This window comes from Patiria miniata, unplaced genomic scaffold (genome assembly GCF_015706575.1).
Source record: "Patiria miniata isolate m_02_andy unplaced genomic scaffold, ASM1570657v1 HiC_scaffold_2, whole genome shotgun sequence".
NCBI lineage: Eukaryota > Metazoa > Echinodermata > Asteroidea > Valvatida > Asterinidae > Patiria > Patiria miniata.
This window is the reverse complement of record NW_024037058.1, coordinates 8,822,895-8,849,904: the sequence shown is the minus strand read 5'-3', so window position 1 is coordinate 8,849,904 and position 27,010 is coordinate 8,822,895. Positions and strand designations below refer to the sequence as shown.

The 27,010-nt window shown below is 39.4% G+C and overlaps 1 protein-coding gene across 9 annotated transcripts in view; it reads left to right on the top strand.

The window, feature by feature from the left end:
- LOC119726304 (voltage-dependent calcium channel subunit alpha-2/delta-2-like) overlaps positions 1 to 27,010 on the top strand; it is an 87,756-nt gene that overhangs the window by 16,913 nt on the left and 43,833 nt on the right. For 3 of the 9 annotated variants that reach the window (XM_038197954.1, XM_038197948.1, XM_038197945.1), the window contains 13 exons: positions 2,076 to 2,139; positions 5,821 to 5,871; positions 6,963 to 7,062; positions 7,838 to 7,906; positions 8,487 to 8,576; positions 10,138 to 10,272; positions 11,055 to 11,136; positions 12,525 to 12,574; positions 13,175 to 13,258; positions 14,419 to 14,475; positions 15,399 to 15,419; positions 18,234 to 18,308; positions 23,371 to 23,400. In XM_038197954.1, the coding sequence (XP_038053882.1) occupies positions 2,087 to 2,139; positions 5,821 to 5,871; positions 6,963 to 7,062; positions 7,838 to 7,906; positions 8,487 to 8,576; positions 10,138 to 10,272; positions 11,055 to 11,136; positions 12,525 to 12,574; positions 13,175 to 13,258; positions 14,419 to 14,475; positions 15,399 to 15,419; positions 18,234 to 18,308; positions 23,371 to 23,400 (897 nt within the window). In that variant the 5' untranslated portion in view covers positions 2,076 to 2,086. The remainder of the gene's footprint in view (positions 1 to 2,075; positions 2,140 to 5,820; positions 5,872 to 6,962; positions 7,063 to 7,837; positions 7,907 to 8,486; positions 8,577 to 10,137; positions 10,273 to 11,054; positions 11,137 to 12,524; positions 12,575 to 13,174; positions 13,259 to 14,418; positions 14,476 to 15,398; positions 15,420 to 18,233; positions 18,309 to 23,370; positions 23,401 to 27,010) is intronic. The other 6 variants (XM_038197952.1, XM_038197950.1, XM_038197953.1 and 3 more) reach the window with 4 other exon arrangements.

The window sequence follows — 27,010 nt, the reverse complement described above, 5'->3', positions numbered from 1 at the left end:
ACTCTCTGCGGGCAACCTGAACCTGATCTCTAAATCAATTCAGTACTCTTTATGCTGTCCCACAGTGGGCATGTTTGTACTCTCTTCCGGGGAAGGGCTCCCATACTTTTCTTTCATGGCTGCCTCTAATTTTCTAGCCATGAGGTCTCTGCCCCACTGCAAAAACCGAGCCTCTATTGTCAGCCTCTGCAGTTCAGTCTCGACTGCCTCTTTTACTCAACTTTTCTCCCTAGTGGTCACACTTTCTTTTGCCCACCGAAAAATTCTACAACTTGTTTTCTATTTAAATCATTACCAGCACCAGTCATCCCACTTCTGACACCATTTGCGACAAAAATGTTCTTGAGTTAAATTCAAGTTCGGAGCCCCGGAAACACTGACACCATTTGTTGCCAAAGTTCCTGGATTTCCAAACCCAAATTGTACTTCAGACCCTAGAAACTATTCAAGCTACTTGCTCCCAGTCCTCAAAGTCCCTACGCTAAAAACACTGAAAGCAGATTGGGGGCTACCCCTTATTTCATCCTAAAGATCAACAAAACAATTACCTCATCTTTAGAACTATCAGTCAAGGAAACAGACTGGTTGCCAGTCTCAACCCCTATCTCATCACAATAGTTATAACTAGGACATACACATAGATTGCTTGAACAGAACCAAACTGTATCATTTGTTAGCAAGCGTGCAGGCCATGTTATGGGAGTTCTTCCTTTCAGTCGCATTTGAACATGAATAGCCCTTGGCAGTTTTGCAGTCCAGCATAGTGTGGCTTTCCTGCAAATTATGAAAGAAGTACATAGTTTTGCCAGATTCGGAAAACAGTCGTGGATATTCAGAATACGTCTGAAAACCACTGAATAACACACACAAAAGGCATAGTCAGAGCGAAGAGCCTTTCTGATAACGTGAGCTAATGGGGTGACATACCTGTCCCTTACCTCATAACATGCAAAACCTTGGTGTGGCTAATTGTCATTTGGAGGATGTCTCCAAAACTGTTAAATGCTCAGCTCGATTTCAATAACATTGCAGATAGAAGGTGAGGGGGTAGACTAACCATAACCATGCTACAGTGCATCACTGTGCAAACTTTCAAAGTTGCGGTTAAAGTTGCTGTGAAGCAAATAAAAGCTGAAATAAAAAAAGAAAGAAAATGCGCTCTTGTGCAGTGTTAACTGCCCTTTGTAGAAATCATAAAGCAAGTTTCATAATGCGGTTGGTTTCCCAATGTGTTCATAATTCTCAGTGCCAGATTTCCTGATGTATTAATGACATGTCTTGATATGTCTGTGACAGGTTTGGTTGACGTAACATGCACCAATTTACATGTGCCTGTATATCCTCTCCATGTCTGTACTTGACTAGGTTGGCACACGCCAATACACCAAAAGCAGGTCTAACTGGTATATAGCGCTTTTAACTAAGATCAAAGCGCTTTGCGTTATTATTACCCCTGATCATTCGGCCAATGAAACATTCCAAAGATAATCTCAGCTCCTTGGGGAGTATACAGCTCGATGCTGCCATTTCGGCGCAAGGCAGCTAGAAGCAACCACAATAACCATCTCTGCCCTCACAGGTACCCATTTACTCCTGGGTGGGGGGAAGCAATGAGTGACAAAGTGCCTTGCCCAAGGGCACATGCACCACAACCCCAGGTGGGAATCGAACCCACAACCTGCGGAATTACCCGCAGACCACGAGTTCAATGCTCCAGACCATGAGGCCACGGCACTCCACAAATTGGCTCTCCAAATTTGTTGGTTGTCCAAAGAGTGTCTCCAATTCAATAATGTTTGATGGATTTGCGTACATGTACGTTACATGTACGTTACATGTACTTGCAAACCAAAATGAGTCATCCGAGAGACACTCTTTGTGCTAAGAGCGTAATACCTTGGAGTAAAAGTGTGGAGAGGTTCAACATGAAGGAACATGTCATTAATTTGTTTTGCCTCATGAAAGCGCAACAGATCAAAGCAAAGACAAACCTAAAAAACAGTTCTACATGTAGTTGAATTATAGATTTAGCCTATCATGCCTGCTTCTCAACCATCTATGCTCTCTGTCTGTAGCGGCAAAGTGGATGACTACTGAGAAACCTGAACAAGACCAATATGATGTGCGGCGTAGGGGATGGTAAGTTGTCTCTGCAGCAAAGCAGCACAAGAGCTACACCTTTGGCTTTTTTTTTTTTTAGATTTTTCGATGTGTAAGCAACTTATTATTATTTTTTTAGTTTTACATTTTTTATTAAATAGATGACTTGAAGTGGGTTATACCAGCACAAAGAAATACAGTTGTTTTTCTTTCTGTGTAAGGCCGTGACGAGTACCCATAACCCGACCGCTGATTACGGTGACCTGATTCAATTTTATCACTTTTATTACCCGAAACTGCCTTTGTTAATTTTGACACATCATTTCAGAAAGGCCATGCAAGTGCCCTTTTCTATTGATCACATGCCGATAAATTGTTAGAAAAAAAATCCGAGTAAAACATCTTCTGAGTCCAATTACCGACAATTTCCCAATGTCTAGATTGCGGATGAAGCAACGAAAAGAACCAATCAGAACGCACGTACCGAGTGCTACTCAGCAGGCAACTTGCGTGAAGCATGCATGCGCTGAATGGCAAAGCATCAGAGCACAGCACCATCTGCATGTGCAACTTACCGTACATGTAGGCCGTCCTGTGAGGGCTGAATTATCTATGCTTACTCGGCAATGGCGCAGCCAGCCATTATACACAGTTGCTAGCCTTGCTGCGTGTACTCAGTGTGTAGGCCGTTCGCTTACTGATGGCTGCTCAACGAACTTCATGTAAACATCGGTGAATATCACTTACTTTGCCACAATAATGACTCAACCTGAGGTTTACTATATTTTATTCACACTTAGAAACTTACAATTTTATTCACTGAGTCTCTTAACGAATGAAAAGGGATCTAGTTTAAGTTGCAAAGTAGGACCGTGCAATTTTTGGTTGCCGAACGTAGGGGAAGTGAGCGCGCCAGCGCAGCGGTCGTGTAATCACGCCAGCAGCTTAGCAGTAGAGTAAGCGGGGGCGCGGTGAAAAATACTGTACTTCCAGGTTTTTGTTATGATTTTTAAAATAATCACGGGTCGACGGCTACTAGTCCGTTACGGGAATCTGGTACCCGGTCCCAACAAAAGCTGTAAATTTACACCCCTATTTGTGTTTTTCGATTCCTGAATTTTTATCGTTTGTAAAGACTATAAAATCTGTCCGTCTTGATGTTATTTTGAGTTAAGTAATTGGATGACAGCATTCAGCGTGGCACTACACCCACAATGCAAGCATATGAACCAGTGTATTGTGTACTGTCTTTTGGAGGACGCTTGTGTGAATCACGTAATGTTGCACGTGTGTAGTTGTGTTCCTCAAGATCATTTGTGTCAGTATGGTATGTACATGTACACATTTATATGGTTTGGCTCTTTGTTTGGAAGTAGTGTTTCCCTTCCCGTTCCCCTTCAGTGTTGCGAGAGGAATTGCAAGCAAATTAGCACCGCTCAGATTAAGTAGAAAAGTTGGTTTGTAGGCCCCTATATTTGCTAGAAAATAGTAATAATAATTTACATGTATTCTTAAAGCGAATCCATAAAATCTCAATGCACTTTGCACTTTAAAAATACAGATGGTTTTATTGTCTAATAAATACTACAAAATCAGATGAACAGTTAAAAGTAAAAACGTACTGGATACATACTTACATGTACCGTACCTTGCAACTTGTCACCGTTTTATTGGGGTTTTTTTTTTTGGGGGGGGGGGAATTTGTACATTGTACCTATAAGTGTTGAGGAAACCTTGTGCACAAGATTTATACACAAACAGTGTTACTTGTATTTCTGGCCTTTTCGAATGGGAATTATTGACCCTAACTCTCTAGGGTGATTTACTAGGGACCTTCCTCATCCCTGCAAATCCCAACACCATACGGTAAATTACTATACCTCATACATATTCATGACGGAGAGCCGAATTCTCACTGGTCCATTCACCATCACGTGCCAGATGCTATTTTTGCTGTTCACAAGCGTGTGCGCGTGTTTTCACGCACAGGGTAAATACACATGTGTAGGACTACACTGTTGCACAGGTTACCCATTCGACAGTCTATTATGCATGCGCTTTACGAAGCAATCATGGAACTTTCCCACGGGTGTAAGACGCACGCGCGAACATTGCCTTCACTAGCTACATCGTACACATGAAAAGATGACGGTGCAGCACCTCACATAAATGTTCATCAGTGTTTTCCTAAACTGGAGAATGTTGTGGACAATAAATATGTCTCCTCTACTATAAAAAAAGTTTTCCACAACAGAGTATAAACTCTAAGGAGCTACTATATTTGCAAACAAACTTAACTTTTTTGAGGTTGAGCTGGACCGTTAGTTTCTCCTAATATTTTATGCCTGCGCGTTATGTGCTGCAATTGGAAAATTTTGCAACTGAATAGGTATGAGGTATAGTAAAACAAATATAATATAGTTTATTTCGGGTTTATTTCGATATTGGAAGTTGACAATCTAGTTTGTCAAATTCCAATATCTCGGGAAGTGAATATCAACTGCCCACCCTCAAACCATGATATATTTGTCTACTGTGCACACAAACAGTTGGACTCAGTTTATTTGTGGTATGCCTAATCCCACGTAAAGCACAATCATTTTACTAGTGCAGTAATCATCCTAACAGATTCCAACAAACCATGGTGTTGGTGTTTGGCTGGTTAGGGATCGTTGGGGTTTAATGAACCCATTTCACTGTACCGGTACTACATACAGTGCTATACAGTTGTGGGGCAGTTTTGGGCGCTACAGGGGTAATCGGAATGGTGGTTTGGGGTGGTAATAGGTAGCCTAAAGCTGATTCTGAAGAATCCTGCTACTTTTACCTCAGTACACGTAGTTCATGGGAAAACAGCCTGGACGGTCATCACTGATTTCTTCTATTAAAATTTGATGATTACGATCGTCACATTCTCAATTTTCTTTTTCAAAACCAAGTAATGTAAAACTATTGAAGTTTAGGCGCATTCTGGATATTTACAAAATGTTGTTTTGAGACATCAATTGAAAAGGTTTATCTGTTTTATAGAGTGGTATCTCCCAGCTTTTAGACACCTTTGAAATCGGAGAACCTGTTTTGCTTGTCGTTAGTTCGTGTGTGTACGTTTCGTAAGTGAGTAATCCCGCATTTAACGGATGCACTGCAACTTTGATCATGTTTGTTCTTTTGCGTAACAGTAGTTTGCATTGCTGTCTTGTTTAGAATAGCTTAGTTGAATGCATTCATATTTTTTTTGGGTAACATCCTTTGTTTCTGTATTATGTTGGTTTATTGTGGTTGTCTTCATGTACATGTATGCTTCGTTTTGTTATTAATTAATCACTTTTTGTTTTGACATTGTTTCATGAAAATACTTACATTCTTACTTATCTGATTTCCAATGAGAATACTCACGATCTCATTTTAACAAAAATAAAACGGACATTTCGGACTTCTAACCAACAGCTAACAATCACTAACAGAACGTAAAACTTAAATTACTTTGGTCAAGTTGTTTTCATTCATTAAGTTTTGGTTCAGAATTGGAAATTAACTTCACACCAAAACCAGCCAGTATATTTTTTTCTGGCTTCTTTTTCGGTCATTTTGAAATTTCTTTTCAAACACTGGCAAATTCATTTTCCGCTCAAATCTATGCGCAGACTTCACCCATGTTTGTCACCAACATGGAAATATACACGATATTTTAGAGACACTCCTGGTTCTTGAATCCCACAGGTACATCCAGGCTGCGAGCTCACCAAAGAACGTCATGATCCTTGTAGACACGTGAGTTTCAGCCTTTTCGCATCTTGTCTACGAATCTATATTATTTCATGTGTACACTCTTGAGTATGGAAGGTGCCAGATTTTTGTTAAAAATAAATGCAGTGCTCATCATAACGCTCCCCCCCCCCCCCCCCCGCCTCAAACAAAAATGTGACCTACATGTACTGAGGCAAAATGAAGAATGTCCCCCAAAATCTTGTTTTGAGTAATTGACGCCGGAAGTCAGATATACTAGAAAAATCATGTAAAAATCTATATTCTTGTTTTGTATTTTTGAGTAACCAAGGTTCCGGAATTCAAGATTCACACTATGCATTTTTGTTGGGGAAAATTTACCAATAAAAGTGGAAAACTGAAGAATGTTTTTCACTGCCGTTGGCGGCGCAAGGTTTTTTTTTTTTTTTCAAAGCTGTTTTTCTCGAAATGAGGGTAGCGAAACTTGGCAGGACACTGTTGACCTTCCCTGTGTCATATCTTTGGAATAAATTAAGCTACAGAAATAAATTTGATATCATTGGAAAGCCAATGAATTGCGCTTTAATATGATGTACACAACGTGAAAAGTCAAAAGTGGGTGTTATTCCTCATTATGCTATGGCAGGTCACAACTTTGGTTGCCTTTTCTTGTTGCCTTGCCTTTTTGTCCACTTTTAAAAATAGGATTCTGCATTACAGCACAGTGAGTAAAAATAATTAAAGCTTTCTCTATTTTGTTATCTTTGTTTCATTTCTTTGTAAAATATTTGCAAGTTTTGCCTGGAGTTAGTTTCAAGATGGCTGCCCAGTGCTAACTATAAAGGCAAATTATCTCTGCAAGCACCAATCTGATTTAAGTCTTAATTGTTTTTGGAGAAATGGTCTGTACAACTGTTTCATGTTTTTGTTTTGTGTAACCAGGATGTAGCCAACATACTTTTGATGTCAAACCTCTAAAATTGCCTATTTCAGCAACTATTTCAAATGTTGCATGGCATTCATGTTGTACATGTAGGGAGACCACTGATTGGACATAATATGTTGAAACGACTGATGGTCATTTACAAAAATATGCTTGTTAGATTTCTGCAACTATTTCATGTTTTATATCACAGGAGTGGCAGTACCTTTGGCATGACCCTGGAGATCACCAAGGTGTCAGTCTATAAGGCCCTGGATACTCTTGGCAATGACGACTTTGTCAACGTGGCCTGGGTGAGTACAAATCATATTTCGCCCGCTGCCCCCGCCCTGCAAACAGGGCGCTGGGAAGGGCTTGAGGCGTATCAAGTGCGGTCAGCCGTGACGTCTAATGTCATGCATGTTTTCCAGAGTCGAGCGAGGCCATAGTGTGGTCCTGTGCGTTGCTGTGTTGCGCAGTGAATAACATTTAATTGGACACTGGGCCTTACTGCATATATGTGCAAGTAAGACAACCCTGGCAATAATGATAATAATAATTACCCTGGACATGCTGGATTGGGCATTTGGGAGACATCCCCATAGACTTGAGCAAAAAGAATTTCAAACTTAAATGTGCCCTAACCCAATATTCCCTTGTCCTTTTTCCACGAATTTCGGTATGTTTACTAATTAGACCACGAGCAACAAATATAACCTAATTGCGACAATAAATTTGTGCCTTTAAAGGGGGGCTGTGACATTAGGGCGACATGAAAATGTCTCTCTAATGACTGATGTCTCCAACCGTTCGAAGAAACTATGATACCGTGTTTCCTGAATGGTACCATTACACGTATAATTTATACATTGTAGTGCCTTACACTTGAAACAACCTCAAAGCGCTGTGAGCATGAATAGCATCAACACTTGACATTGCATACATGTCACATGTGCAAAAAGTAATTCTTCAAGTGTGAATGACAACAAAAATCAAATCCAGTTCTCTTTCGAATTTTAAATTGACATTGAAATTATGATTGAATGTGCGATCCTTTTTTAACTTTTTTTTGGTTTTACAACCCTGCAGTTCAACTCCAGTGCAGAACTGGTCAGTTGCTTTGAAACCTTCGTTCAGGCCAATCTACGCAACAAAAATGTAAGTGACCTGGAAGTTTTAATTGCAAAAGATTTTTGTCCAAAATAAAAACGTTTGTTTTGTTTATTGTCTGAACGGCTGATGTTAAGTCTTTAATGACTTGGGAAAGTAATAAAAGCATCATCATAAAAAAAATTAGTTCTTCACAAGGAGATAATGTGCCATTTGAATAGATTTATATGTTATAAATTGTTCATAAGGGTCTGTTTCAATTCATATCCGAGACATGTTCCGGACAAGTTGTGGATATTGTATCTGGTATAAGATGCAGAATTCTGAACAACTTTTCCCTCAGTGAAGTTATCAGTATGAGTCAAGCAGTTGCTAATGACAATTTCCCTGGAACATGTCCGGGACAAATGCAGAGCTTCTTCCAGACAAAGTGAATGATTCTACCCGCAACTTGTCTGGAACTCGTCCCGGATGTGTATTGAGACGGGCCCTGACATGTATAAGCCGCAGGCATTGCACCAACCCTTCTTGGACAGTACCCTGCCAAACATGATTATGTGTGAAAGAAAGATGGTTGATACAAAATTAAGGTTATACATGTACATCATTTACATGTACATCTTTGCAGCTGTTGAAGGACAAAGTGAAAGAGCTCACGTCTTCGGGGATTGCCTTGTTCGACAAAGGCCTAAAGAAGGCATTTGAGGCATTCAAAGAGGTAGGTTCTGTTGTGTGTTTTTTTTTTAATATTCCTAACCCCCTTAGGGTTCCTCAGGACTACCCTGCTAAATCCGTCAGAGTCCAACGGTTACTTCCTGCTCAATCCAACAGAATCCAACTGAGCCTAATTTTTAGTCGTCTGCTGGATCCAACAGAGTCCAACTTCACGTTATTTTATCAGTACCCAGCAGAATTCAACTCTGAATATGTACATGTTCATTTATACAAGGGGTTTACTGCTCAATCCAACAGGCTCCCAACGGGTTTATGATATAGTTGGATCCTGTTGGATTCAGCAGGGTTAGGGCTGATTCACATTTAGGAATCGCACATATTCACCAAACTGTGTACTCAGGACATTACATCAGTATTATTCCCGCTAGTCATCTATCTCGTGAAAACGTTCAAAGATCATCCTAGCTCAAGGGGGGAACAGCTCGTTGCTGCCATTTTGGCACCAATCAACTGAAATCAGTCACAGATATTAAGGATGTGACTTTGCGTTTAATATTGTAAACGTTTAGCAAATGTTTTAAGAACCGTTAAAATGTTTATTTGTTTAGTCATTTACAAATGCTGATGCATGCCCATTATGTCTGTGATTGACATGATAAATCCACAACGGCAGTCGTTGATAGAAGGAAAGAATTAACTACATGGGCCCCAAATGTAATCAAGCATTGAAGTGCTTCATAAGTTTTGTAAATTAAATAGGTTTGAAAACATCATCAATTAATTGTGCGATGTAGGTTTAACTCAAAGAAAGATTGCTTGAACGGTGAACGTAGTACCTTTTATGTTTAAACATCTTTGGAAAATTTGTAAATGGATTAAGGATTGTTTATGTGTAAACGTGTAAACATCACATCCTTAACAGATATCCAGTTACCCCTGGGTGGGGACAAGCAATTAGTGGAAACATTCTTGCCTTAGGAGACGCACACCATTGGGCCGCAGGCTGCTCAATTAGCCAAAGATCTCAAGTTGAATGGTCCAGACCACGAAGCAGCGACATTCCAGTCTTTCTGAACATATGAATCGGTAACCAAATCCTAATTGATACCACATAAAATGTGAGCTGTCTGGTGGAATGAAATGAAACTGGGCACAGGGCCCTTGTGGAGAAAAAATGTTCAACAATTCACTTCATCTTTGTGAAACACCCTCTGGCCATGTCTGTGGTATTTGCCTCACACGCATAGTCCCAAAAAATCTCCTTATACGGAAGTTGGCGCCTACTGGGCCATGTGGCGTATACCGCAGAGAGTGTGTTTAAAAGAAGCCAGTGTTTTATCAGCAGTTTAAACCACCCATGTGATGGGCTCTTGACCAATAGAAATGGGTGAAACTGTAAAAATAGGTATTTATGAGTGGCTATTAAAGCCATGGATGAGGCGTTTCTGATGTTAATAGCCAGTTATCTCTCTGTTTTGATTGGCTAAGCCATGAGTGAGGCCAGTCTGGAGGTATCACTCTCTTCATTCATTTGCTTAAGTCTTACATAAGACATGGTCTGTATTTAATGCGGGGGCATCACTCCTTGCTTTGATTGGCCACAGTTTGAGGATATAGAGGCTGCTGGACGTGATCAGCAGAATCAAGGAGCCATGTGTCACAATGTCATCCTCATCTTCACCGATGGAGGAGAGGCAGATGAACGTGCCACCTTCGAGGAGTATAATGTCCCAGTTAAAGTAAGTAAGATTTGTGTATATATGACTTGAAGCTTTGCATGGCGGATGAGATAAAGTAGAAAGATTGCGGTTAACACCATGTGGAAAGTAACATCTTCTCGGAAGAAGTGTGGTTCTGTAAAGAACCGGTTGGTTGAGGGTAGAACTCACTCACCCTCCAGAGGATGGACAGAGCACACACTGTCCGAAACGTTGAGTTCTACACTCAACCAACCGGTTCTTTTCAGAACCACACTTCTGCCAAGAAGAGATTACTTTCCACATGGTGTTACCTGTAATCTTCCTTCTTTAAGAGTTTTGTATCTAAAACCCTTGATGCTGCAGAGGGTAGTTTCAGGGTGGGCGTTGTAGGAGGTAGTTTCAGGGAAGCACAGGTGGGCGCTGCAGGGGCAGAGCTGGTTCCTGATCCCTCTATTGTCTTTTGTACTTGGAATGAAGGGACAGGTAGGAGCGCAACGAATCCCGAATACATTAGGAGGTTTTCCTCCTAATGTTTGCAAATTATATGCAGGACTAGCTCGGTCTGATTCCTGCCCCTGAATACAAAATCACAATGATTTTGTTATAGCGGAACCAGCCTATTGCAAAATGGCAACAAGGCTACCACTGAGGTGCGCTTTGTGTGGTGAGGAGCTTCGATTTTTCCTGAATTCAAAAGTGTCTCTGGCAACTAGCAATTTACATGTTTTAATTAGAACAAATTCCCAAAAACCAAATGTTCTGGGTAATGTATCCTTTAAATGAATGGGTTTTTGTTTCTTTCTTTTTCGCAATCATTACAGATCCGTGTGTTTGTGTTCAAAGTGGGAACGGACTCCATGGTACCTGCAGACGGTGTTAGGGAAATGGCCTGCATGAACCAAGGTACTTACAGAAATGTGTGTGTGTAAATGCGTGGTTCTATGGGGCTCTCTCACTGACCCACGGCCTACTCCTGGGTTCTGGAAAGTACTCGTCATCATAGTATTAGGCAAAGATCGCTGTGTGCAGTAGGTATTAGGCAAGCCTGCAAAGCTGTGAAGATGGCCTTTGAGAAAAATGCGGAGCCATGACAATCATAGACGGCACAGTGATTGTACGATTCGATAAAGAATTTGCAGTTCACTTTACGTGAAAATAAGCTGCTCTGTCTAGTTAATAATGCACGACGTGGTTGCTTAACCAGATGCTTGCCTATTGCAATGGTGGCCAGTTACTGGGAAACTGGATGGTCATGTGGTACTTAGACGTCATACGATTGGACCCTAATATTTGCAATGGTACCCACCTACCTATTCAAGAGCACTTGGGACTCTTCAACACTTAATTACCCACATTGCCTTGGATTGGCATGGGTGGCATGGGTGGCTTGTGCGTAAACGCTCGCCTCTCACCAAGGTGACCACGGTTCGAATCCTGGCCGCGGAACACATGTGAGTAGAGTTGTGCGTTGGTTCTCTCCTGTGCCACGAGGGTTTTTCTCCGGGCCCTCCGGTTTTCCTCCCTCCGGAAAAATCAAACACTTTCGATCTCAGGCTGTGCTCCGTGGTCATATATGGGTCGATGTGGCCAGCAGCCATAGGCGCTTTTACGTGCCAGCGGCCCGACCACGTTGTAGCCGCGTCCTTCGCAATGCAGCATCCCAGCTGCCAGTAAGGATGATTAGCCTCCCAAATTATTATTATTATTATTTCAAGCAATTTTAAGATTATGCATCAGGCATCCCTTTTTTGTTCTTTGTTTCTCTCTTTTTCGACCGACCCTATTTTATGCTCCCGACCCAACATGCACAAGGCAAAAAAAAAATTTCTTTATTGCAGCCAACCCTGTCTGCAAGCACAATTAACAAAAAAATGAAATAATGAAAAAAAAATTAATATCAAATTCAGGCAGTCAGGCACTGTGTTATTTGAAAAGCTGTGGAAAATCAAAAGGGCAAAGTGTCCAAGAATTCGCGCAGACTTTGTCCCATATGTAACAAAAGTTTAACCATGTAAGATATTCTTGGATTTCAGTGTTTTTTTTAATTCTACTGTTGGGTATATGCAAGGGAAATACCTACAAGAAATGTTATGGTAGTCTTTGCGATGATCATGTAATTGAAGAAAACATGGCATTACGTACTGGACAAAAAAGGGGACCTTTTCTTGGACTAGACATGCTAGACAACAAATCAAATGTTAATTCATCATTTAGAGTTTTTGTTAGTTTCTAAATTTTCGGACTTGGTTAAGTGTTTAAATTGGAGTTTCTTCTAACTCATTTTTTTACAGGATATTTCAGCAATATTCAGTCCTTCGGAGCTGTGAGGCTTACAACCTTGGTATGTTGTTGTTGTTGTTATTTTTGTAATCTGTGGAAGGTTGAGATACATGTACATTTCAGCAGTTCTTTGTAAAAGTCATTACAATCTAATAAATTTGAGATACGCTCTCGGTTGGGAATTAAAAGGAAAACACATTTTGGGTCTAAACAACATGTACACACACAAGTTAAACTATATACACTGGGATTTACTTAAAAGACAGTGGATGATTAAAACTCATTTAAAAAAATACGATTAGTTTGGTGAACAACTAAGAACAAGTGACTCGTGATTCGGACTCGGACTCCAGGCTTGTGACTCAAGACTCGGACTCGAGGCTTGTGACTCGAGACTCGGACTCGGACTCGAGGCTTGTGACTCGGACTTGGACTCGGACTCGACGTTGGTGACTGGACGACTACAACACAATTATTTGTTTGAATAACCTTCACATTTACTGTGTTCTTCCTTGAATTTGCAAAATACACATTTCTGTTTTGCAAATAGTGCCCACTACCTTTAATTCTTGTTGAGCATCAGTTGGCCTCTTGATCGGTAGGAATGGGTGAACTGTCTCGAGTATCTATGAATTTGAGTTTTCTTGGGATTCCCTGTCAGGATTATGTGCCAGTCCTGAGTCGTCCTATGGTGCTGAGTGGGAAGAAGCACTTTCAGTGGTCCGACATCTACCTGGATGTGCTGGTAAGTAACCCTTTCTTTGGATAATTCAGGCCAAATACACTGTACATGTAGAAGTTAATCACCGTCGATATCAGAATTTGCAATAATCAATATATCGGAAATCAAATATCGAGATATTCGATATATCGATTATCCCCATGTAAAAGTTAAAGACCATAAGGATGACACTTGATAAAAAAAAATGTTTGAGTCCCAATTGTGCAAGGCTTTCTTCCAAGGTCATAACTCCATTCTTCAACATAGTCGTATCTCGCGCGAATACGCTCCGTGCAACAAGGTCGTATCTCGACGTCCATTGACTTTTTGTGTATATCCAGGTTATTTAAAGTGAGATACAACCTTTTGACATTCTGCAACTCGTGTTTAACAGTGGGTGTGGCTAAATGATAGATTACAATAGTTTCTTTACTTTTAGAGAGTAATTCTGTTGATTTTTAATTAGCTACAGGGTGTCCCAAAAAATCCTTTAATTTCTCAGAAACTACTTAACATGAGTATTTCATCTTGATGAGCATGTTAATTATACTCTTGTGTATAATCAGTGAAAATGCCATGGAAATCTGTTCATGCAAACCAGAGATCTAACAGATTGTGAAAGGCTATGGGTTTTCTCATCCATTCCAATGGGATTTATACAGTTAGTGATATCATTGCATCAGATTGTCATATGCCTTTTCACTCTGATGTAAATTAACTTCAACTGGGTAAATCCCATCCCATTGCAATGGGTGAAAAACCTATAGCCTTTTGTAATCTGTTAGATCTCTGGTTTGGATGAGCAGATTTCCATGGCATTTTAAGTATAATTAATATGCCCCACCAAGATGAAATACGCATGTTAAGTAGTTTTTTGAGAAATTAAAGGATGTGTCTCCTTGCACAAATCTTTTTGGGGACACCCTTCTGTAGTGAGAGTTTGCTGTAACACCATGTGGAAGAATCTCTTCTGAGAAGATGTGTGGTTCTGAAAAGAACCGGTTAGTTGTGAACTAGATCCTCTGATCGTTGTTGGGAGAAAACCGGATGGAATATAGAAGAGATTTTCACCGCAAACCCTCACTAATTTATACACCACCGCCATGCAAAGTTTCAAATCTTATCTCTGATTTTTAAATTGTTTCAATCTCCCATCTTTTAAATTATTTTCACCTTCTGTGCAGGGCTTGGGTATGATGACAACGCTGACCAGGCCTGTGTATAACACCACTGGAGAAAATGTAAGAAACCACAAAAAAAAAAAGAACGTTCATGAATCCAAATACAGTTGAACATCGCTATAACCTGTAGATTTATAACGAACACTGCTACACCGACTTTCTGACTGTAATGAACAATTTGCTTTGGTTCCCAAAGTTTTATGTTAAACTGTACAGATAAGTGATGTCCCAAAAATCGTTAAATTTCTGACCACAATACTGAACAATATTTTTGTGGACCCAATTGTGATTGTTATTAAGAAGTTCTACTGTAGCAGTACATTCCAGAACGTTGATTCATTGTACATTTTCATTGGTTTTCAATTTTGTTTTTGCAAGATTTTGTTTTAACATGTCTCCACAAATTTGTGTGTTTCCAACTTTGCTATTTCATCTCTTTACCATTTTTCAAATCGCTTTTGTTCTCTCAAGTGGATTTTTTTTTAAAAAGTTTTGTTGGAGTGAACACTGTGTAGAACCGCTTTGCCTTTTCACAAAATTCATTTAGGCATGACAGACATCCACTTTTGGCAAACTTGGCCTGCAATAACATTTCATTACTGAAAATGAAGGAACTTCTATGCTTTACATGGATTCATTTCATCCCCAACATTTAATGTGGAAGTTTTGTAGAGCAATTTCTGATACAGCAAGAGGGCAGTTTATCATTTTGTCAACACTGTAAAACCGCTTTGCCTTTCACTAAATTCAATAAGGCATGACAGATATCTACTTTGGCAACTTTGTCTGCAATAACATTTCATCACTGAAAATGAAGGAACTTCCATGCTATTCATGGATTCATTTCATCCCCAAATTCCATTTCCAAATTCAAATCTTTATACTCATTTTACTGTTTGCATTGAAACGTTTCAGTTGTTTTTGATGTGTCGTTTTCATAATCATAATTTTTTACTTTTTGCATGTGGATTTACTTCTTGAAGAATGTTAATTCGACCAAGCAGGTACTGCGATGTTGTGAACAACACAACATTTTTTTCTTCGGTTTCCAACTAAGTGACTGCATGAAAAGCATGTGTGAATGATGTTATTGAATGAGATTTTTTTTTTTCAAACAACTAATACATACATGCAACTATACGTGTTGTCCTTTATATTAGGCCTAACTCCCTAGACATGTTACCTAGCATGCAACCTCAAACCTTCGTAATCCTCCATGTAAAAATTGCATACAGCCTCAATACTGCAAAAATCTCCAATTATTTATTGAACGTGGTCCTTGGAGGGGTGACCACTGCCTCAATCCTGCAAAATCCTCCAGCGATCACTGTGACTGCGTTGAGGCAGAGCCAGTGACATGCTGGAGCAGTGCGGAGGACTTTAAGGTTAATCTAGGCCTAAATTTATGCATGGTTGAGCATAAACAACACAAGGTCCAGCCCAAGACCTTGACACTGTGCATCCTCCAAAATTAGCCAAACATTTTTGGCCATATATAACCTCAATCCTGCAAAATCCTCCATTTTGCAAAGAGGATTTGGGAAGGCAAGGGTAAAGTTATTGTACTCCGGAATACAGAAGGAAATTCACTTTGGGGCCTAAACCCTTGTCCAGTCCAGTATTATCCAATAAGCACAGTACGCACCTAGGGCCTACGAAAAATTCAGAGGCCTGTGAAAAATTTGAGGGCCTATGAAAATACCACAGTGTGGCAACAGGCTTTTGGAGCTACCATGTTTGGCCTGGCTTGCTTAGTCATGTTAGTACAGCTTAGTATCAACATGAAACTGGTGCTGGTACCTAGTGCTGAGTAGGGCCTACGGAACATCGGTGCCTAAGGCCTACGGAACACTTAATCCAGCCCTGCTCTTGTCTCCATCAATATTATTTTTAATTATGGCATGTTCGTATGGCACTTGTTTCCGAATTTGTAAAATCCTTTTTTTTTTTCACGGTTTTGCTGTCTAGTAATTGAAGAGGGACCTTTTAAAGGTTTCCTGCTGTTGGCATGTACATTACTTGCAGTTGTGTAAATGTATGACTTGCCAATTTGATTTTTTGTTTGTTTTCATTTTTTAAAGTTAAAAGTTTAGTTCAGTTAGCCTGCGAACAGTCCCAGAAGAAGAAGTGTAAATTTTGATATGCTCCAATGCATGATTTAGTCATTTTGTTACATATACCCTGTACTCACAGGCAAAATTAAATTTTCTTTTTTTTAAGGTCCTTTTTCTGGTAACACTTCACTGTTGTCTTGTAAACTGTGCCTGATTTTGAACAAATAAAGATTTTTTTTATGACCACTGTGTACGGTACATGTAACTGCTGGAATATAAAGCTGCGCTGTATTCAGTCAATCAACTGATCTGTTCTGAATAATTATACCTACATGTAAATGATTGTTTGCTGGAGAATTGGTTGAATCTGGTTTGGCTTAACCCTAACTCCGTAGGTCCTGTTTGCTAGGAACCATCCTCAATCCATCATCTTCCACAAGTTTGCGCTCATGTTCAAATAAAACGTCTCAATCCTTCAAAATCTTCAGACTGCCCTGCGCAATGGAAGAATGCTGAAAATTTAAGCAGACAACAGCAGAAGAGAACAAAAATAAAGGATGATTTTCTGCAGAGCTACATGCACATGTACATACAGTCGTGTTTTACTATACTCTCGAGGACAATGCTTTGTGTTTACCTTTGTCCCAGTAATATAACACTCTCCCATAGACTAAGCACACAAACTTACTACAGAGGACCGTTTCCAACAAAAGGCCTAACTCCCGAGGACTGAAAGGATGTGTTGTTCTCCCTTTGTGTGTCGGTCCTCGGGGGTTATGTAGAACATTTAGATGTCTCACAGTATCACGCTTGTGAAAATCTAGTGAAGTTCACGTAGTTGAGCCTGTTCCCTGACTGATGCTCCCCCACACTGTGTATCACCATATGTGTTTCTGAGTTTCCCTGTCTGATCCTCACCTGTATACATGTACCTTACTCACGAGGAAGTCATATTTGATCCTGTTCCCTGAATCTATTTTATAAATTGTAAACTGTTGAATTGGATGGTGCCAGACTATTTTATGATTGGAGTGTTGTCCAAGACTCACTTTTTTTTTTTAATGTGGCTTAAACCATTAGGGCATGTTTAATCAGAAATGGTTAATTAGTCATCATAAGAACTGGTATTAATTTGTAATGAACTTTTATTTTATTTCTTTCAATTTTTTTCGCAAGTTCAAAAAAGAAAAGTTTGCCTCGCTTTCAATTTAATATAGTTGACTTGTGTATAAAGTCTGTTTCACACAGTGCTGTCAGTACATGTGACCTTTCTCGCCCGACACGTGTGTCCAATCTCGTCAAATCCCCATGAAAGCTTGGTCTTGGCCTATTGCATTAATGTGAAAAGCTTGTTAGGGTACACATACCATTCCTGTTATCTTCCCGTTACTCTACTATTCCTTTTACGTCTCTCGCAGTAAGTGTATGAGAATAATAATTATGCTGAGCATTGATAATGAGCACATGCCCTTTTAAGACATTTTCCACCAATGAGAGATGAGATTTTTTTTGCAACACTTGGCTTGACCACATTGTAGCTGCGCCCTTGGCAATTCAGCTTCTGCTGCGAGTAAGGACGAATTAGCCCTCCCTTATTTATAAATAAAACTTGAGCAGTGTTAAGGATTGTAAAAGATTGTAATACAACAAAAAATGGCACATCTTTGTAGATGGATTCTTTCCTGTGTTTTTAACGAATTTCGAAACCGTATCTATAAATTCCGGATTTGACTTTGTATTTCTGTTTTTTGACCATTTCACCAGAATCAGCAAATGTTGGCTGTGGTCGGTACGGACATCACTACCAAGAACATGGAGGACACTGTCCCCCAGAGAAAGGTAACGTACATGTACCCTCCTCTCTCACTCAGACTATCACTACGTCTGTCACCGTATGTGTCCCTGTCATTCCATTCTTCTTTTGTCGTTGTTTTGCCTATAATACCTTTGTCAGTTTTGGTTTTAAGATTTTCTGCCTCCATTTTTTCCTGTTAGTCTCTGACTACATGTATGTCCTCTGTCGGTGTCTCTATCACTGTGTACCGGTATATCGTTCAGTCTTTGACTGTATCTGTCATTGAGGGCTTGACCGTGTCTGTCTCTATCTCTGACATCCTTTCAAGTTGCTCACCCCTCGTCGTGTTGTATTTTCCCATCTATTACCGTGTTGATAACATGTTATTAAGGATTGTCAGTCTGTCGGATATTTTGTACCTTATATTGTTAGTCCTTATCATTATTATTATTTTTTTCAGTTTGACATATTTATTTTCATCTTTCTATCTGTGATCCTGTTTTTATATTAGTTGTTTTTGCAACCTGTTCCGCACAACCACATCTGATAACAAACCTAACATTTTTTTGGGTAAAAGATTGTATGGGTTGATGAGACCAAACTTTATGGTTCCCTTCCTTCCTTTTCGCAAGATGTTGAGAATTCGGACGTGTTTGTTAAAAAGAGTTTCTTTGTACATGTGCTTTACTTGTGTGTGGCGTTTGGTTGAAAAAAAAAGTGTAGGACAGTTCACATTTATTTTTTTCTGCAGGCTGGTATAGTCATGGACCATAATACGCATGCGTGAAACATGTCGTATGAATGAATAAATACATGTGTTGTTGCACAAGGTGATGAAACTTCTTTTATTAAGATTCCATGGCGGATAGCGTGTCTTCACTGTGGCACACTACACTACTCCGGTGGTCCAAATGCTGTAGGTTGCTGGTTCGAATCCCCAAAATAGCCAATAAAATAAAATTCACCTTTTCCTTCTCATTCATGGCTCTGGAGGATTTCTTTTTTTAAAGGGAAGTTAAGTCTGAGAACCATGCGCATTATGGTAATTGACTATACTTGGTTGCAGAAAAAAATAATTGCAGCCAGTTCATACTATATTCAAAATGCAGTTGTGATGCAATTTTGGCATTATAATTTTGATCATTAGGGTTGCTTTTGCAGCAAGTATGAACTGGCTTTAATGTTAATTGTTTTGGTATGTTTTGTGTAGTTTCCTGCACATGTAGTGTCCAAGAAGAAGTCAAGCCAAGTCTTTTGTCCCCCTCCCTTATTTTCCGTTGAGACGTTTTAAGTCCAACAGTCCCTTCCTGAAATTCCTTCATCCCTTTCCCGAAAGAAGTTTTTGTTGAAACCTGAGGAGAGATTTTATCCAAAAAAAGTCAGGTGTAGAATTGCCCTATCTTGTTCCCTTGCGTGTAAATGTAACAGTGTGTACAAGTGTATATTATTGTAACCTATGTATTTTCTTGTACCTTGAAAGTAACGGAAACAGAGAGTTAAATCTCAGCGTTGTTTGAATTTCTTTTCCTTATTTTAGGTGTGTATGTGTATTTAAGTTGCTATGTTGACAGACAATTGTGTGGACGAAGTGGAGCGACAGACATTTACAGAATCTGTGTGTTGCAAGTTAAATCGCTGTGTTGCTATAACATTGTTGTCTCTAACCCCATAGTTGTCGTAGTGATGACATTGTCGTCATAGCAATGGCTGCTTACAGTGATGGCTTTCAATCCGAAGATTAAAAAAGATCTCAGTGTACCGAATGAATGTTTCGTGATGTTTAATGATGTCATAAATGTGTTAGTATAAGAATTTACATGTTATTCCCAAAAAGTTGTGTGTTTGAAAACCGAGCAGAACATGTTGGTGTGATTTGAAGATTGCCAACATGGCATACTTTTCCTGTTGACCATGTGTAGATGTGCCCAATACCATTTTTTTCCTTCATTTCAACATCTTGTTAACATCTGCCATTTTGTTAACTAACCTAACCCTCGATCCCATTGTCCTTTGTGTTCGTTCTGCTTTAAATATGAAACAGTAGTGGAGACTTCAGGATACATGTATGAAATGACTTGGAAAAAAAGATATTTTTGAAGGTCTTAAAAAATCTGCCATTTTTTGGCGAAGATAACATCAACTGTATGGGTTATGAAAAAGTACAAAAATGTACATACACTCTGATTTTTTAGTTTTTCCCTCATTTCAATTTTATGATGCCTTTAAAGTGTGCAGTTTGATTTTTGGCTTATGGGTGCTTAATTCTATCAGTAAATCACTCTTCACTCGTCAAAAGTTCAAGATTCTGAGAAAAAAAATGACTACGCAATAACCAGGCATACCTCTGAATTGTGTTTCATTTGTGACAAATACATCAAATATGTTGGCATAGGTTTTCAGTGGTACCCCTTCTCTGTTCTTGTCTGTGATCCGTCTGTGATCCCGTGTCTGTATTTGACCCATTGTGTGTCCCTGTCTGTATTTGACCCATTGTGTGTCCCTGTCTGAATGTGACTAGTCTGTATATACCTACGTGTCTGTTTGTCTGAACCCAACCCCATAGAATATCATGTCCCTTAATATTAACATTATGTGTATGATCATACTAACCAAATCGTCTGTCGCACTTTCCTCATACATTGTAGCATTGGTACCAGGAATGAATTCCGCCGCCTGCCGATGAAGATGTGAAATTGGAATCCATTAGTTAGCCTGTACCCTTGAGTTGTATTAAATTACTAGAGCGTTAACTCCTCATTCCTCGCGTAGAAAAATGTTCCACTGCAACCCAGGCATCCTACACATATGCAGCAGCATATAGGCGCAGGCGTGTTGTTTGTGCACAGCAAAATGGAACTCGTTTGGGCATGGACTCATTTACGCACAGGTTTCAAGTGCAGTGCAGATTGTAGCTGTACAATTACCGTACAAAATGTCAAGGTTCCTGTAGGTTTGTGCAGAAACATGGATGCCCCAGTTGCAGGCAACATTGCATACAGCAAGTTAGCGCTCTAGAAATTTAATATACATGTAACTCCATAGTGTGTACATGTACATGTACCTATTCTGACCACATTTCATGATGTTACAGCAGAATTATTGCAAAGTTGCTTTTGTTGCTGATGTCATGCAACTATTAAGGCCGGTTGCATTCGAATGCAAATCAAAAGTCGTGTTGATGTCACATAAGATTCATGGTGAAATTCACTGGATAAAATTTTTTCCAGATCAGTGCAATTACATGTATGAAGCCAAAATTTGCCATGAAACCACAATTTGTCTTCGTGCTTAAATTTGGTCGACTGTGAACCTGCCTGCGCACAGAATATGTTGCCAAAAAAATTCACTTTCAAAACCATAAAGTGAAAAATGGTAAAAAGATGTGCACATGCTCCCCTAGTGTGCCTTATCTACCAAGGCGGCCATCTTGGATGGTTGCCGTGGTTGTGATCAGTAAACCCAAACTCTACTCTCTTATAGACTCCTATTCCTCAATGCTTGTTAACCATTCTTTTCTGTTTGAAATCTTCATGAATGTGGCCAGAATTGTGGACCATTAGGTTGATAGTAAATGATACATGTTTAATGTGCACAGTAGCATGATGCCAGTATGTTGACATTGTAGAGCACTGTGGTTATCATTGCAAACATTTGTCTTGATTGATTACAAGGTTTTTTTTAGCTTACCTGTTTAAAAGAATGAAGCTCTGATTCTATTTGGCCTTTCATTTGACTGAAGATGAAAAAAAAATCCAATAAAGTCGAGAGTGTTAATGTTATAAATTAACATTCCATAGAATTTCTTTCACAGTTTTTGAAAGAAAGCAAATAATGGTTGAAACAATACTCAAAAGATTATAAAAAAAAAATGGAGGGGGGAATGTTCAGTTGAAGTTCTAATAAAACCAAAAGTACAGTGCCCTTTCCCCTCTAGTTTAAGGCAACATTATTGCTCATTACATGGGCGGCCTGCAGAAAAAAAGAAGATTTGTGGCCTGTACATATCATGACAATCTTTTATGCAGCTGAGAAATTCATACGAGTGTAAGTGATGAGAGATGCACAACTTTTGTGTCTCATATTGTCTGCAAAGATTAACAGATAAAATTCACTCATACAGAAACAGACATAACATATGTCTGGATAATTTTTGTTTTAAAGACATTGCAGGGTCACACATAACCCTGAGTTCCAGCTTATTTTCTGCAGGTAGTCTTCTGAGTAGTCTTGATTCAGGACAGAATTTTGATTTTGTTCCCCTTATGTAGCCTTTCGCCATACCTGGCAAGCATTTATGTGGTCAAGTAATATGACACACAGCCTGTCTTGGGAACGTTGGCGGTTGGACCCAAGAAATTCCGAGCATGCCTCAAATGCATATTAACTCTCCTACTGAACAGTCACAGACAGTACAAAAAAATCAATCCTCTCCCCTGCCATGCCTTTTACACAGGCTAGTCACCAACAGTCGGATCATATTTCAAGCAAGCACTGTGACTAGTCAAATTCAGTCAACAGACAAAAGCAGGCAAGTTTTAAGCACAGCTGGCTATATCAATCACCTACAGTCAAAGCATACCTGTATCAAGTAACATAAGCAGTCACAGCCAGTCAATCCTGCTTTATGTAGGCTGGCAGCTCTCAACTGTTTAAAACAGTGACTTGATTGATTCTGACTGAAAGGACAACTTTGCACAGAATGCATGTTTGCTTGTTTACTCCGGTTTTCTTGGTTACAAGTGCCAAAGTTCCCAAAACCTGGATTTGTTGATTCATCTTGGTGATGGTGCCCTCTGCAACCACAGTGGCCAGACCGAGCTCACAAGATATTGGGTTTGGCTGCATTTGGGGAACATACTCATAGTCTCATAAAAAGACTACCTGCTGAAAAGGTCCAAGAAGGAATTTTTTTTTTCTGTCATTTTTTGAGCAATGATTTGTGCCCCAATTGATAGGCCCTCTGTAGAGTGTATGCATCTAGATTGTATATTTACTAATACGGTGTACATGACCTGCTTGCAGTACAGACTAGAAACCTTGTACACGTACAACCTTTTGTTATTTGGCTCATCTTTTTCTTCTCTTCACTTTGTGGTGTTCTTTTAGCCTCGAGTAAACTCCATATATAAGCAAGCCGTAAGTTGTCTTCACAGAGTCTACATGACGTATTTCTCACCAATGGCTTTATTCATTTGCCCCTGTGTGTGCCATATACATTGAGAAGACATTCATGCATGGGTCATGTGACAAGCATGAGCATGTCATGTGACAACAGACCTCATTTAAACCAGATCTTGTGCTGCAGATAAAAACACCGGGATACCGGGAATGGCCACAAAAGGAGAGTTGGGGGAGACCTACACTGGTTCCCAGTCTTTGAATGTATCCATAGTTATGGGGGCAGGGACTAACTAGTCTGGGAGACCATCGAAAGAGAAATTCAAATGCGTTCGCGCACCGATGACACCTGACGCTCACGCAGAGACGCTATGGCTTAGCTTTGTACGTATTCAGGATAAATAATGGCTGAGTTCGGGCGGTCTGTTCTTGACACCCGTATATTGTTCTTGTGCTCGAACTGCGGGAACACGACCCACAAACGCTGCACTCAGAACAGGATCACACACCACCTATCCATCAGGGTTTTGCGCGAACAATATACCCGTGTCAAGAACAGACCGCCCAAACTCGGCAAATAAGTCATGCGTACTTCGCGCACGAACCATAACAGTACGCACTCAGGGTGTGTCCCGTTAACGGGGCTCGCAAAAGTGGTAAAAAAAAACACCCTCATTTGCCAATACAACTTATACATGGTTTTAGGGTTGATAGTAGATATAAGGCCCCTTCACGTATTGGCATTTGACAGACTATTCACCTTGGGAAATATACATGTAGTCTGTCAACTTAAATACTGAGGGGAGCTAATATCGACCATCCACCAGAACCAAACCATGTTTTATTTTTTTTTTTACTATACCTCATATATACTGTATTTACAAACAACTTCATGAAGTGACGCATAAGTTTTCTCGGCAAAATGTTGTTGGTCGCACGTGTGCTTTACCTCCATGCATAAAGCGCATGCGTAGTAGACTAGTCGACTGGTAACCAGTGCGATAGACTACATATGCATGCGTATTTAACCTGTGCGTGAAACCCCGCGTGCGCGCTTGGTTAAACAGCAAAACTATAACAGCTGACACGTGATGGTGAATGAACTCTGCTCTTGATCATGAATATGTACCGGTATGAGGAATACAGGGTGTATCCAAAAAAAAAGGAAACCCAAATGTAAACGTAAATAATAAAAATCTAGTAAAAATATTTTCAAATAAGTTAAAGATCTTTCAAAGATACCTTGATTGTGTGTCTGTGGCCACGGATGAATGAGCATTCATTGTTATTCTGTCAAGGGTCAAAACCTGCACTGTGCTAAGTTTGTGCAAAAGGGTATTAAACTGGTATTCTGGGCATGTGGAACAGCTTAATTTAAAGAAAGAAGACATTCTTTTCCTCAAAACAATTTATTCAATTTTGACACAGTGATTTAACTACTCTGATTGTTGAAGTTAACCCCTCATGGCCCAGTGCCTTCAACGTGACCACCACCTCTTTCCACACAAAGCTCTGCACGACGTCACATATATCGCCAACCGGGCATAGCGTTCTGCCGCCTTACAAAAAACACCATATGATAAAAAAAAATGGAAAAAAAAGAGCAAACAGATCCTCGAGTCATATGCTTACGGAACTATTGACCAGAAAAACTAACAATTTCAAATGTCCCGCACTGTCAACCATCTGCCACAATGCACTGGAAAAAATAACTCCATGGCGAACTCTTGGTGGCGCACTGCATCGTGAATCGCCCGAATTGAACAATTGTGTCTGATTTTGTCTCGGGCTTATTGCACGAATTCAAAGATGTGTGCAAGATAGAACTGAACATCAGTGGTTATCAAGACTTAATATACAGCAAGATCTATCATTAATTGAGGTCTGTTGTTGGCACGAGACTTGGTATGCAGCAAGTTCAAGAGCAAGATCTGTCTTTAATTGAGGTCTGTTTTGGCATGTATCATTATGACACCTTTTTTAACAGCATGGTTTTCACGCATGCATTGATTCCTCACTGGCTGTGTTTGCGACATTGCTTGAATCAACATTGTGCATGGTACACCCACATCCATGTGATGTCCAGCTCATGTGACGTCTGTACATCCATCTGTCATGTGACACGTAGGCATGTGATCATGACGTGCATGTATGCATGATGTAAATGCCGATACTTGTGTTACTGTATTGTAGTCCAGTCTCCTGCATGTCATATACCATCATATGTGTCTCACATGACACGTCATGTGACGTTTTTACTTGTTTGATTCACCATTGCTTGATCCCAACGTTGCTTTACATGTAAAAAAAAAAAATGTATTTCCAAATTTACATTTCCATGCTTAATGACATATAAGTTTGTGCTGTGCAAATAAATATAAAGGTTTAATTTACTTACAAATAACTAATGGGTTAAAATCAACAGATTATCAGCAGGTTATCAGTATTAGAACTTCCAGTTCCTAATCCCAGATTTTCCATTTCCAACCCTCTCAAACCCATCTTCTCTCATCCTCACCTCTCCTAATCTATCTGCAACCCATCTAATCGCCAAAGCCTCATCCAGCCTCCTAATCCATTTCCTTATCCCTTAATCCCCCTCTCCCTTAATCCCAACCCAAATTAAAAGGTTATGAAAATGAGTGAGATACCCGAAGGATTTGTTTATTACATAGTTTGCCTATACATGTAGTGTGATAAAACCTTGAAGAAATTTGTTATGATTGTAAAAAAAAAATTAAGAACAAAATATGGAATTAACCATTGCAAATATGTTTAGAAAAATGACAAAAATTGCAGTTGATCATGCAAACAGAATTAATCTGTTTAAATTGTTTTTTTCTTTTAAGTGTTCATAGTATTGACATCAAATTCTTGAAGTGCATGAGGTATTTTGTTCATTTTAGAAATATTTTGCGCATAGATTTTAAAAAGTGCAGCACGCTTCGTGACATACCACTCATTTTCATAACTGGAACTGGAAGAAAGTGAAGGTTGTAACATAACCAGATATATCTCGGTGATTCGGTAGGTGGAAAATAATTTTGAGAAAAAAAGGTAAACTGATTCAAGGTCGATTAAACTGTGAAAGATTTAGCTCATTTGATTTTGAAAAAAAAATTGACTGATGTGACCAACAAGTCTGAAATTACAGAGTTGTTTTGGACTGCCAATTTCTTTCCTAAATAGTGAATTTGTTACATAGACGTACTGAGCAAATCTTGTTAATAACTGCAGTTGTGGAGTGAAGTATTTTTTTCCCCCAGTGCCTGCATGAAAACCTGTTCTGTGCATGACACACTAGACTGCAAGTATTATTCTGCAAGGACATAATAATTGTTCTCGTCCCAAGCTGAGAAACTAATTTCATTAAAAAAATATAATTAAAAAAAAACAAGTAGAAAAAAAAAGAAACTTTTCAAAATGATATCTTCAAATGATTGACACATTTTACATTTCGGTAGTTAAACATTTGGTGTCGTGAATCAAAGTATGTATATACATGTACAATACTGATTTTTTAGTATTAGGAAAAGACAGTCCATATGCTTAAAACACACAAAATGTGTGAATTTATTCAGTTTTAAAAAGTCTAAGCCTGAATCAGAGGTACATCTTGAAAATCTCA